Source organism: Rousettus aegyptiacus, unplaced genomic scaffold, assembly GCF_014176215.1.
Source record: "Rousettus aegyptiacus isolate mRouAeg1 unplaced genomic scaffold, mRouAeg1.p scaffold_m13_p_1, whole genome shotgun sequence".
NCBI lineage: Eukaryota > Metazoa > Chordata > Mammalia > Chiroptera > Pteropodidae > Rousettus > Rousettus aegyptiacus.
Genome location: NW_023416284.1, coordinates 20,775,328 through 20,789,629, shown reverse-complemented (window position 1 = coordinate 20,789,629; position 14,302 = coordinate 20,775,328). Strand labels below are relative to the sequence as shown.

General features: G+C 42.9%; 1 protein-coding gene and 2 pseudogenes across 1 annotated transcript; 2 read left to right on the top strand and 1 right to left on the bottom strand.

The window, feature by feature from the left end:
- Position 1: 1 nt before the first annotated feature.
- LOC107513563 (toll-like receptor 12) lies at positions 2–4,551 on the bottom strand. Its single transcript, XM_016150384.2, is given in 4 exon segments — positions 2–164; positions 3,298–4,015; positions 4,018–4,409; positions 4,547–4,551. Coding segments are annotated over 4 exon segments (1,278 nt in total).
- Positions 4,552–4,799: 248 nt separating this feature from the next.
- LOC107513565 lies at positions 4,800–5,585 on the top strand (annotated as a pseudogene).
- A 3,783-nt stretch (positions 5,586–9,368) lies between these two features.
- On the top strand, positions 9,369–9,486 carry LOC118605327 (annotated as a pseudogene).
- Positions 9,487–14,302: the final 4,816 nt, after the last annotated feature.

Here is a 14,302-nt window from a genome sequence, read left to right as displayed (position 1 = left end):
GTCAGCCAATAGACGTGTCATCTTCTCCGGGTCCTCGGCACCGGAACAGATCCGCATAGGTTCTAGGCGTGAGGGCGGGGCCTGTTGCCATCCTGGTCCTTTCCACAGGCTCCGAGGTAACGGCACCGCCCAGTGGGCGGGCACTCAAGCCGAAGGGGTGGAGTCTGTTGGAGGGGACAAGCGAGAGCCACAGGCCGGGGAGAGATCAAATCAGAAACAAGTAATGATGACAGTGAGTGATTAGAGGTGACCAGACTGGTGGGCGGGAGAGAGCCTGACAATTATAGGTTCGATTTCCACCTCATAGTTAAGCTGCATGACTTTGAATCAATTGTTAATCTCGCTTTCTTCACCTGTAAAGCAAAGATAATAACAGCATCGAAGTCTCTTGGTTTCAATGAATAAGGCAACTAAGACGATTAGCCTGGGTCTTAATAATACACAGCGAATGTTAGCTATTATTATGTAAGTCAGTTAGTGCAGAGCATGGTACTTCGTGGGAGTTGGAAGAATGTTAATCATTGTTAGAATAATAATATTCTGAATAATTTTAATATAAAAGCAGTTGCTTGGTATCATTGTAAATACTTTGGAGTACAAGCATTCTAACATGGGGTTGACAATGTGCATTCGTAGTCAGACATGGATCTAAATTCCAACCCAACTACTGCCTAGCTGTGGCCTTAAACGAATTGCAAGATCTCTTTTGTCTTTGGGTTTTTTCATCTTTAAAATGCAGGTAATATAATAGAACCTGCATTGCAGGTGTTGCGAAGATTAAATGAGATAATGCAGATAAATCATGGACTCTGGAGTCAAGTGCTTGTGTCTGAAACTTCTCATTTTTAAATGCAGGTTGTAGACCTCGCTACTCACTAGTTGTGAAATTTCAGGCAAATTAACCTCTATGCCTTAGCTTCCTCATTTGTGAAATGAGAATTAAATAATGGCATCTACCTGATGGGGTTTGTGTGAAATAAATGGGGAAACGTATATAAAGAGTTTGGTACATGGCTAGCAAAAGGAGTTTAATCATTATTGGCTATTATTATTTTTAATAATAGTTATGAAACTGTGGGGAAATTGACAGTACCTGGCATATGGCAAGTGCTCAAAGCATGTCGATTATTGTTAAAATTAGGGGAATTCTATAGCTTAGTTTTAATTATATATTTTATATATATGAAACATATTCCAACTTATTTATAGTAATAACTCATGTGACTTTGTTTAGCGAATGGAATAGCAACCTATAAGTACTCTATTATTGAAGTCTTACAACAACAGCTCTATGAAGTGGATAGTATGTCTCCTAATTTACAAGGAGGAAATGGGGGCTTGAACAGAAGAAGTGACCTGCTTAAATCATATAGCCAGCCAATAAGTGCCAGGGCTGAGATTTGAACTGCTGGGCATGTGACTCCAAAAGTTTTTCTTCTCATCGCCACACTGCTTAAAGAAAAGATCACCGATGCCTTGGGGGTGGTGTGAGTGGAGCGAGAAACAGTGCGGCACTGTGAGGTGCTAGAAGGGCTCGAAATATTTGTGAGAGTGTCAAGATCTGCAGCTGGAATGGCGAGTTTGCAGGGTCAAGTTAGGACGTTCATTTCAGGATCGTCTGCGGTGAAAAGGAATGGAAGTGAGGCTGCACAGAGAGAGACACTAGAGGGCGCCCCTCGCCCCTAAATCCAGCCTGGAATTGTTCTCTGGTTTCCCCATAGCCTTTGTCTAATTAAAGCCTGGCAGTTTGCAGAAGAGGAAAACGAAGGTCCCAAGTGGACAAATGTCCCTGGTCAGTGTCATATAGAAATAAACAAGAAAACCTGAACCAGATCCCACTTCTCTGCTTCAGCATCCACCAAAATTTTTTTTCTGTGTACAGCTGTCTTTCAAGACCCTCTCAGTGCTCGTCCAGCACTAGGCTCTAAGGATGCGCAGATGAATCAAACCTGGTCCCTGTCCCCAGGGCCTGATCTCCAAACTTTCCCGATCAAGTTTCCTATTAGTAAATTAGTAGCGTTTTCTATCAGTAAAACATTTTTGAACACATACTCCCAACATATGTGTATTTATTTCCTTATAAATAATATGCATATCGTACATATATAATTACATGAGAATCTAATTTTATTGAACAATGCATTCTTAGGTCCTGCTCTCAGTACTTTATAAATATTAATTCTTTTAATCCTTCCAAAACCCTTTGAGGGAGGATATAGCTCAGGGCCTGAAGAGGAAACTGATACAATGGTTCAATAACATAACAAAGCCAGATGGCTAAAAGGCAGTCAGGCAGGGCAGCTTCAGAATAAAATGAAATACAAGAAAAAGAAAAAATAGAAGTTTTAATATTTTCTCCCTAGTGGCTCTTCTTGTGCATCCTCCTTTGGAGACCACTGCTCTCTCTAGAGGGCCCAGGACCTGTGAGGGTCAGTACAGTGTGACCAGTACTTTGAGAAAGGGAAGTGGAAGAAGTTGTGGGAACCCAGAGGCTGAGAGGCCAGGAATGGCTTCTGGAGCAAGTGATGACTGAGCTGAATCTTAAAATACATAGTGGTTCCCCAGAAGAAAGAAATTGGGGAAAGGAAAAGCACATACAAAGGTCCAGAGGCAGGAGCCTATGGTATTCTGGGAGCTACAAGTAGTTTAGCACGGCTGGAGCACAGAGTGCCAAGGGGGTGGGTTTACCCTCCCAGTGCTGCTGTGAGGCTCGAACAAGAAGATAGATATGACCACGCCTTCATGTTTTTAATGTGGGAACAGGCAATCAGGCTACTGCCTCCTGGACAGCTTCCCAGCTCTTTGGCCCTCAGCTATCAATTCCCCTAAAACCCAGATGGCAAAAGGAGCCTCTCTGCCCTTTGAAGATCTGGACTTGGCCTGGGCCTCATTTCATAGCTTAGAAGTTTAAACTTGGCCTGGACCTCATTTCATAGCTTAAGAGTACTTATAACTCTCCTTTCTTTCCCATTGTCTCCCTGAATTTCTCTACTTTATTTCCTCCAGACTACAATTTCTGTACTCCAACCCCTTCACCCTCTTTCTCATGTGGGTTTCCATCAAAAAACAAAAAGTATAATTAAGTCAATCATGGATTTAGTAAATTTACTAAGGATCTGAATATCTTGAGATTTTTTTTTCACATACATCACGGCCACCTGCCATCCTTCAAATTTTCTTAGTCAACCTCCTGGGTTTTTCCCAAAGCCTGTGTTCCCAAAGCCACCAACTGATCCTCTCTACACACACAGCACCTCCATCTCCCACCAGAAGCTCAGTTCAGTCTCATGCACTTACCTATACCCGCTATATCCCTGCCAGGCTGGCTTGCCTTTCCTATCTCCATCCTCCAGCACACATGTACTCACTCTAGCCCAACCCAGGCTGCCCAGCCTGCTCCCCATCCAAGCCCAGAAGTCATTCTTTTTTTCATCTTCCTTAGGCCACACGCAATAGTCTCCACTGCAGAGTAGCCAACCTAGTCTATGGTAGCAGGGGAGCTGGTGGTGGGAGATAAGCTCTAGGAAGACCAGCAACAGCACTTGGGAGTGGGGGGCAGCCAACAGTAAGGAGGTGGCCAGGCGGAGCTCCAGGTGGAAATGTGGGGTGTGCAGGCCCTGGCAATTCTGCACACAGAGCGTGACCCAGCTGCTTGCTATGCTCTCTGCCACATTGTCAGCCACACCCTTGCCTGGCTCAAAATCCCACTCAGGGAGGCAGAGGTGCAGCCCCTGGCTACCCACCAGAGTAGGCAGCAGCTCCTGCTTCACCCAATCCTGGTCTTGCCTGCAGTGGGACACAAAGATGTCATAGAGGAACCTCTTACCCTTACCCTTCCAACCCCTCAGATCCTGAAGCCGCGTCCTGAATAAGGCCTGAAGACAAAAGATCCAAGAGTTCCTGGCTTCCCATAGGAGAGGCAAGGAGATCTGAAGAAGCAGCAGAGCAGAGCTGCCCAAAAAGAGTTCCAACCCCAAAGTCTTGGGGCAGTGGCTCCAGAGAAAGGGGAAAAGAGATTCTTGGGGCAGCCCCCAACTTCTGGCTGGTGCAGCTGGTGTGATACTATGTGCATGCATGTTCTGGAAGACCATCCAAGCCAGGGCCCCACCCAGGTATTGGCACACTGGCAGGTCAAGGATGCACCCAGAATATGTATGTACGGGGGCACCTGGGGACTACGGTCCTGGAGGCTGCCATCCAGCAGGAGGCCTGTTTCCCTGTCTAACACTAAGACATGGAGACTGCCCAGGCCCTGGAAAGCAACACCAGACAGTGTCTCCATCCCCATTTGGACCAGATGTAGCACCCTGAGCCTGGGAAGCTCCTCAAGCTGCACTGGGTGGAGCCAGGCTTAGGACTGCAGCTCTTGCAGCTTCAGCTTCTATAGGTTGGACAGTCCTGTGATGCGGCTGGGGGTAATATCTTTCTAAGCTGCTTTATAGGCAAAATAATGCACCAAAATGATTCCTTTCTGGACATTTTATAATGTTCTACATAGAATATTCCCCCCCAAAAAAACAAGATTTATCCAAGAGGACTGTAGGGCTCCATTCCTGCCTTTCCAGGCTGGGGCTAGGAAGATAACTCAAGATGTACCATAAGCCTAAATGTGAAAAACAAAGCAATAAATATTTTTAAAGAAAACATAGGAGAATATCTTCATGGTCTCGAGATAAGCAAAATTTTTCTAAGTAGGTCACAAAAAGAATTAGCCATAACTTTTTTTTCATAAATTAGATTTCACCAACGCTAAGAAATTCAGTTCTTAAAAAGATAGAGCTCTTTTTCTGCCTGGAACCATGAAGGGTGCAGAAGAGAAGAAGTGGCAAAGAGCGCAGCAAGCAGCTGGGTCACGCTCTGCATGCTCAGTTACCAGGCCCTGCACACCCCACGCTTCCACCTGGAGCCAGAATCCCTTAAGAAAAAGCGAAGGAATTTCGCAGAACTGAAGATCAAGCGCCTTTGAAAAAAGTTTGTCCAAAAGATGCTTTGAAAGGCAAGGAGGAAGCTTTTCTATGAAAAAACTAAGCACTATTACAAAGAATATAGGCAGATGTGCAGAACTGAGACTCGGACGAGTGGGATGGCAAGAAAAGCAGGCAACTTCTATGAACCCGTGGAACCCAAATTGGAGTTTGTCTTCATGATAAGAGACATCAATGGTGTGAGCCCCAAGGTCCGAAAGGTGCTGTAGTTTCTTTGTCTTCTCCAGATCTTTAATGGCACCTTTGCTAAGCTCAACAAAGGAGCCGTATGTCGCCTGGGAGTGCCCAGACCTGAAGTCTGTCAATGAATTGATCTACAAGTGTGGTTATGCCAAAATCAATAAAAAGTGAATTGCCCTGACAGATAACACATTGATTGCTCGTTCTCTTGGTAAATATGGCATCATCTGCATGGAGGATCTGATTCACGAGATGTACACTGTTGGAAAACGCGTCAAAGAAGCAAACAATTTCCTATTGCCCTTCAAGATGTCTTCTCCACGAGGTGGAATGAAGAAAAAGACCACCCATTTTGTAGAAAGTGCAGACACTGGCAACAGGAAAGACCAGATCAACAAGCTTATTAGAAGGATGAACTAAAGTATCTATCATAGTTATTTTTGTAATCTGGTCAGTTATTAAACAGTGCCTGTTTCAACTGAAAAAAAAAAAAGAAAGAAGGTAAAAATAAATAAATAAATAAATAAATAAGCTATGCACCAGAATTTATTTGTGATACATATGTTAAAAAAACACTCATAATTATGGAACAGAATTAATATTATTTGGAATAACCCAATATGGACTCAAGAAGGAACCATAATGAAAATCATAAAATATTTTAATTGAACAAAAACAAAATACTGCATATCAAAACTTGTGGGATAAAGCTAAAGTAATATTTGTGGGGAGACATACATCCTTCAATGTTAGAAAAGGAACTGCAGTTCCCCTGTTAGGGAATAACAGATTAGCTCTTCTATCATAAATGCCTATAAAACTGGACCAAATCTATGAAACAACTGCTTTCAGTTATTGGGCAAACTAACACTGTAGGATGGTGATCCTTGCAAGAAGGGAAACAAATGAGGGAAACCACACAGTTGCCCTGACTTTCTACCTGAAGACATTTACTGAGCATAGAAAGGAGCTGAGAAAACAAAAGGTTAAGACAACCATAATTTGGGAGACAGATTATACAGAGTATACAGTAGAGAACTCAGTCAGGTCACATCTTAATAATAGTGTTAACCTAGCCTATATCATGAGCTTAAAAAGCAATTGTTGAAATGATCAAAGAGACTCACAAATAGCTGCCTGCCAAATAAATTTCAACATTCTTTTTAAAAATTGTTTTGTATTAGTTTCAGGTGTACAGTACATTTATATAATTTATGAAGTGATCTCCCCAATTACTCTAGCACCCATCTGGCACTACACACAGCCATTACAATAATATTGACTATATTCCCTATGCTGTACTTTACATTCCCCTGACTGCTTTGTAACTACTAATTTGTACTTCTTCATCCCTTTACCTTAATGTCAACATTGTTTAAAGGAAAAAAACAAAACCCACCTTCTCAACAATATTACATTGAAAATGTTCAACATCTACTAAAAAAAATTACAAGGTATGAATAAGTAGGAAAATGGGACCTACAAGCAATAGAAAAATCAATCAACAGAACCATGCTGAGAAAAGATGGAGGTGATAAAGTTAACAGACAAAGGTGTTAAACAAGCTATTATAAATTATATACTCATTAAGTTCAAAGATTTGAAGGGAAACAAGAATATAATAAGGAAAGAAAGGGAATATGATTTTTAAAAACTTAATGGAAGTTCTGGAACTGAAAAATTCAATATCTGAAATGAAAAGTTCACTGGATAGGATTGACGGCAGATTATAAACTACAGAAAAATTCTGAGCTTGAAGACCTAGAAATAGAAGCTGTCCTAAGTACAAAAAAAAAAAAAAAAAGTCAGGGGGAAAAACAAACAAATACCCTATAGGATAATATCAAGCAGTCTAACATACATGCAGTTAGAGTCCCAAAGGGGTAAAAAGGGAGAGGGAGTATAAAGAAATAAGAGCCTAAATTTTTCCAAATTCAATGAAAACTATGAACCCACAGAGCCAAGAATTTCAAGAAATCTTAAGGAGGATAAACATAAAGAAAACCACAATAAAGAATGTCAAAGTGTTGAAAATAATTAAGATGTTAATCTTAAGAGTAGCTAGAGGAAAACGACCCATTACATAAACAAACAAAAGAAAAGAAAAGAATTGCCACTACAGTAACCCTATGTTGCTAGAACTACCAATGACTCAGATCCCTCAAGAATTTAGATTTTGTTTACCCAACTAAGTAAAAAGAACAATCAAACAGACAGCAACAACAACAGTTTAGGTGCTAGATTAAGTCAAATAAAATATGACATCAGATAAAAAGGACTGTAACATCTTAACTTTTTTTAGTAAACTACCGTTTCGTCCAGGATATAGTCAACCAGCCAAGCAAACAATTCGAATACATCAGGCTACTCAAATTAGTCTATCGAAATAAAGATCTCTGGTAAATGCATCCATATCAATATATTCAGGGCAATCTAAAAGTATGTTGCTCTCTCCTTGGTCTAGTACACTCAGGGTTGATTTCCACAAGTATTCTTCAGATTTTGTTGATATAAATGAACAAAACTTTATCCTTAGTTGTCTCTCCTCTTGGGTTGACGTGGGTAATTGTCTTCTAGGTATACTAGAATCTGATGCTGGTGGTACATCTCTAGACTCTGAAGAAGAGGTTTTCTATCTGTACCAGTTCTGGGCTTATTTCTCAGATCCATTTCTCTCCTCCTCCTCTGTTCCATATCACAGGTGAGCTGATACCTGCAAATTATATTTTCTGCCTTCTGTGTGAGATTGGAGGACAGGAGAAAGTCGAACATCTTTTCCCTTCCTTCTCTGCTTTGGCAGCACCTCCAACAGCAGCTGCAGTTCTTCCATGGTCCAGCTCCTGCAGGACAGGCCCGGCATAGTTCTAGCTTCTATTGATTGACTCTGGGCCCCAGGCTCCAATAACTACCTCTTCTCCTTGTTTCTGCCTCTGTAAGAAATTCAACGTTCTTCCATCACAATCATAAAAGGTCCTTAGCTTTTAGGTGGACACTTGAGCCAAATAATTAGGATATGAACTTGAAGTCTCTGCGCCTCTCATGCGGCTCTACAGCATGGCCACTCAGCCTCTTAGAGCCTTGCTTTCGATGGGCATTTCATTCCAGGTGGCTAGAAGTTTTCATTTAATTGACTGTTTCACCATTATATGTCTGATCTGTCAGAGTCCCATTATTTAAAGATGGATTTTCGCTGCCCTTGGTCTCAACAGGCTCAAATAACCAATTCTTAGATTTCTCCTCTTTTCCTGAAGGTCTGTTGTCAGCAACCACTCCTTGTACTCACTTCTGCATCAGTCGATGTTTAATTTTATGCAACAGAAACTTGCTCTGGCTGATTAAAGCAGACAAAGAACTTGTGAAAAGGATGTCAGGTAGCTCATGGACTCTTCACGGGGCTTGAGAACTAAAGCCATAGCCACACAGTCAGAAACAACACCCCAAATTATTCTGCTGATCCCGTAAGGACACCATTTCTGCTGCCGCTGAGGTAGTTTGCACTCCCAATCCCCCAGAAATTAGATGCTGGAGCTGCAGCCCCTGTACCCATTACCAAAAATGAATTCTACTTGGTTCCTACTCTTTAATGTTAGTATCATATGATTCAAACCTTCATGTTGGGGGAAGTAGGACTTACATTATTGATGAGTTTGGAAGAGATCATGGGGGTGTGGGGCTCTGTGCCTTCCTCTTCCCTTTCCCTTTGGGAGTACACATTTTAATCTGCTCCATGCACCAAGTTTTGTAAGAACAGACCTCATGTAGGAAGATCTGCATACTGTCTGCACTGTCTATAACTGGATGTGCAAAACTAATTTAGGTCTCACTATCAGGAAGCCCACATATCTGCAGCTCAAAGTCACAGTCTCCAATATCAGCTTTACAGTAGTAAAGATGGGAGTTTATTCTTTGGCATATTTGTCAATTGGTTTTTAATTCAGAATGGAAAACCCCCCTTGACCCTCTGACATTTATTAGTGTTACACAGCTAAATGTGACATAGCCTCTGCCCTTGGAGGGCTCTTGGTCTAGTGGGAGTGGGATACATAGCACATCATTATAACACAATATGACTCCTGAGACCATGCTCGACTGTGTCATTTCCTAGAGTATAATCCAGAGCATTTAGGTAAAGAATGCAAAACTATACACTTTATCCTTGCAGTGACTGCCCATCTGGCTTTTACTTATTTAAAATTGAAAAGAGTCTATGGCCATGCTACTCTGAACAAGCCCAATCCCATCTAATCTCAGAAGCTAAGCATGGTCAGGCCTGGTTAGTACTTGGTGGGAGACCACCTAGGAAGACCAGGTGATGTAGGCATAAAAAATTAAAAAATAAGGGACTGTAAGCTGACAAGGTCCTTGCAATCTGCGAGATCAACCAAGAATTGACTAGCCTAAAAATGAATGAATGAATGAATGAATGAATGAATGAATAAAATTGAGAAGAGTGAAATTTGCAAACAGGTAAAAAGGAAAGAAATACTAGAATGGGACTGCTTCAGTTTCACTTTGTTACGGTAAGTAGGAGAAAAACTTGCTTCACCCTAATTCCCCAAGTCGGAGTTTGATAGGAAACTCTGCAATTCCTGCCCTGTCTCTTTCTTTCTCTAGTTGTTCAGGGACCTCAGAGACTTACAGACTGCCTGAGCTAGGAAGGCCCTCTGAGTTAATCTAATCCAATACCTTCCCTTTCAGATGGAGAAACTGAGACCCAGAGAGAAGAAAGGGTTTTTTTCAGGGCCAACCAGAGGTCATATGGCAAAGCTGGGATCAGAACTCAAGGTCATGGTCAGGCCAGGTAGAAATAGAGTATTGGTGGCAACAAGCACTCCCAACCATAGGAAGTGAACTAAAGTTATTAGAGCCCAGAAGGCCTCTCCTGCACCCCACACACATTCAGAATACAGAGGTCTCACCATTCCCTCCCTGGGTTGTGATGTGAGGAGTTTATGGAAGGAGGCTGAAGTCCAACCAATTCTGTGGTCTGATCAGGGCTGCCCAGATAACTTACTGCTCTATGAAGAAAGAGAACTGAGACACCAGCTTTGCAAATAAATAAAAGAACAAATAAAATGAAATCAATGCCTTTGCTTTGGTCAGGGGGCCACTTTCCTGGATGGTCGTGGGGAGGCTCTCTGCTTTCTCTCTCCATTCGCCCAGGTCTCTCGCCTCCATGCTCAGCAGAACATTTCTCCCCACATTTTTTCTTGATCCTCTGTCTCCACCACCTTCTTTTCCTCCCCAAACCCAAGTGATCACCTTCTCTGTGAGTTATTAACTGGTCAGCAAATGAAAGCTTTAATCAAACAAGGTTGCAGTGATTTTATTGCATAACCATATTCTGGTAACATCACAAGAATTCTAAATAAAAAGAAGAAACATTCAACCCACAGTTCTACCACCACCAGATGAAATGGCTTTTGATTGCCTACGTTCATTCAGTTCTTGACTCAACATTAAACAGTTTTCATATAACTACCATTTCTTATACCTTCTTACACCCTGAAAAGCACTTTAAATAATATAAGCCCAGAATATTTCCCAGAATCCCTTTTTTTCTGGGTACTCAGAATTCCTCTTAATAACAAAAATAACGAACATTTGTTGAGAACATACTATGTGCCAGACATCTGCTCTATTTTCCCCCTAATGACCCAGGTTTGTGCGCTTTCCCCACCAAATCCTCCACAGATGGAGAACTGTGGCCCAAGGAGGTCAGTGGCCTCTCCAAGGTCACTGGGGTAGTTAGTTTCTTTCTGTGTAAAAGGTGAGAATCTCCTAGTTATGACTTTCCCATTTGGGTTTCCGGAAACAGTTAGGGTTTGACTGTGAGTTCCTTTGTTGTTATTGCCTCTGTGGCTTTGGCATTTTAGGTGTAATTCCCAGACAGCGCTGAGTAAAGGATGCCCTTGTTTACTGTTATGTCAAACATCGCAAGAACAGACAGAAGAGTCTAAAACAAAGGCTACGGGATGAGAACATATTTTCACTGATACGTAAAACAAATGGGAACCCAGCCAGGGGCAGCTGGGCAGAGAGACCTCCCTACAGTCCTACAGCCACAGAAGCCCTTCTGGGGAAGTGAAGGAGGCGGGGCCCAGAGTAGCCTGATGTGTTCTTGAGATTCTTTTTGTGAAGAGGAACAGAAACCAACTCAGACTCACCCAGGAACAATATGTTAAGAGGAAGTCGGGGTAAATCAGCAGGATTTAGGGAAGGACTAAAGCCAGGGGTGGAGCCGTCAGAGACCTGCCAGTAGCTCCTCTCTCTTCTACCTCTGCTTCAACTCCCCCCCATCTCCTGTGGCCATCTCTGCTTCCATGTTCTCATGGCCAACAATGGCCACCGCATCCCAAGGGCAACTGGGTCGGCTTTGGAGGGTGCAGAAGCTCCACCCTTCCCCACTGTAGTCTTTTCCCCCCTCCCACCCACTATCACCACCCACCACATGTGCTCATGGTCCCTCCTTCCCAGCTGGCTCTGATGCTCTTTCGCCACCTCTGGAGTGGAGGGTGGGGGCTGGGGGGGCTAGGGGGCGAGTCTGCTGAGGGAGCTCCGAGGGAAGTAGAAACCAGCATATTCCTTCCTTGGGGACTTCTGAGAAATCCCTTTCCATATGGTTCCCCGTCTGTGCTGTGACCTTGCTGGGATGCTCTGCTTGGGGACCATTGGGTTTCTCCACAGTTCTGGGGGAGAGAAGCAAAATGTTCTCTTGCTCGAGGTAGCAACAAAGCACGCCGCTGTTAGATTCCTGAAGAGAGCTCGCAGTCTGGGCTGTTATGAGCCATCCAGTTCTGGTTTCTCAGTGTCCCCTTTCCTTTTTGCCTGCAGATTCGTTATTGGGACAGTCTCCTTTTTAGACATTGTGAACAAGGCCTGTGAGACTTTCCGTTTCCTCATTCATGCCACAGCTATTCTGAGCTGGGCACAGGAGGCTCATGATAGGTGGGGGTGACAAACCCATGGAAAGAGGAGGAACCCAAACATCCTCTTGTTTCTCCTGCTGGCAGGCCACATTTCCCTTTAATGCAGGCGCAGCAACAATCTGAACGCTCAATCTCTAAGACTTCAGGAAATCCTCTTACCAGGTTTCCTTTCCCAAGGATCTCTGAGAATTCTTACATGTTGTACTTGTTTGTTGTGGTTGTCACTCGCCATCTCTATCTGCCCCGCTGGACCCCTGCTCTAGACCCTGGCATGTCCTGCCCTCCCCAGGCCCTTGCTTCCCACACAACTTTGCCTAATGTGGGTATGTTCCCAGGGAACCCCAAACTCCTGTCTCTCCTCTGCACTCTCTCTCTAGATGATCTCTTAGGTCATGGCTCTTAAATACCATCTGTGCGCCAATGGCTTCGCAGATCCATTTCGCCACCAATGACTTCTCCCCCAAGTTCCCATCTCAAATCTGCCCACTTCTGTCCCTCTCCATCAGTCAGCTCCTAGGTCATTTGGCAGTAGTATCCTGACTTATCTCTCTGCTTCTGCCCTTGCCCCCCTGTAGTCCATTCCCATACAGAATTCAGAGTGAGCTTTTAAAAATGCAAACGTTTAAAAATATCACTTTCCTGCTTAAGCCTTTCAATGGCTTCCCGTCACATTTAGAATGAAAACTTAATTTCTTACTCTGACCTATAATGCCCTCTCTAAGTTGGTCTCTGCCTACCTCTCTGCTATTATCGAATATCAGCCATACCTCATTCTCTCTCTCCCTCACCCTTCTCACACTCTCTAAGCCACACTTGGCCTTCTCTATGTTCACCAGAAGGACCAGGTCCACCACCATCCACCTTTGCAATAGCTGTTCCCTTTGCTTGGTAAGCTGTAACTGGCCTTTGAGGAGTGTGTGCATGTGTATGTGTGTGCATGTGTGTGTGTGTGTGTGTGTGTGTGTGCACGCATGCACGCACTTGGAGGAGGTTGGTTGTTTTGTAGATATGTGTGTGTCTATTTTTATTAATCATGAGTTAATGTGCTACGAAACTAATGGTTTTGCCTGACAGAACTCTTTGCCTGAGAGGAAACAATTCTTCAAGGCCATTTAGAAGTTCTTTTCTCTCATCCTTTTTTCTTAGCAGGTAACATGATTTTGAACCTAAAAAAAAAAATCTTTGAAGTCTTTCCAACAACAAAAACAACAACAACAACAACAACAAACATCTCTTCATAAGAAGTAAGAAGGAGAAGAAGGAGGAGGAGGTGGGGGGAAAGGAGAAGAAGAAGAAAAAAACTAAATAGAATTTAAGACCAAATCATTAAGTGAGATTAAAGAGGATAATTTTGAAATAATAAAAGCTATATTACTAGAGCAACAAAACACACAAACCATGGCTTCTAAAAAGATAAGTCACCAAAATCACAATGGTAGTTTTAATTTATTCGCCCAACAAATGATAGCCTACTAGGGCAGGCATTATTCTAAGTCACAGAGAATAAGCAGTGAACGAAACATATAGAATCTCTGAGACATGGCTCTAACTTCTAATAGGAGGAAAAAGACCATTTTTAAAGTAAATATATAATATTTATTATAATAATGAGTTCTATGGAGAAAAATAAAGCAATGAATGAAACTGGAGAAAACCAGGGATGGGGATGGTATTTCAATTTTAAGTAGCATGGTCCAGGAAGACCTCTCTAATGAGGTGACATCTGAGCAAAAGCCTGAAGAACTCTCTGTAGAAGAGCACTGCAGGCAAAAGGAAGAGCAAGTGCAAAGGCCCTGAGGTGAGAGTGTGCGTGTCCTATTAGAAGAAAAGCCAGGAAGCCAGAATGGCTGGAGTAGAACAAGCCATGTGACCCGGAACCTGACTTGATCTATACATAGATACACAGATTTCTTCTTTTCTGATTTGCCAATACCTCTTCTGTTTCAGGAACCCTTTCCTCCTGGTTTACTGAGAAATTGGAGCCATTGGGCAGGAATGGCTTTCCTCTCCACCCCCACCTTATACCCACAAATATAACCACTTCATTCATCCTCACTATCTTCCTCTCATCTTGGAAGGAATGTATCTCTTTCTGTTCAAGGCTCATCGCTGCATCTGTGTTCTTGGTCCCCGACCCTTGTCTGCTCTGAGAGTTATCTCTAGTACAGGGTGCTAACTCCTCTTTCCCACATCTTCAAACTCTCTCTA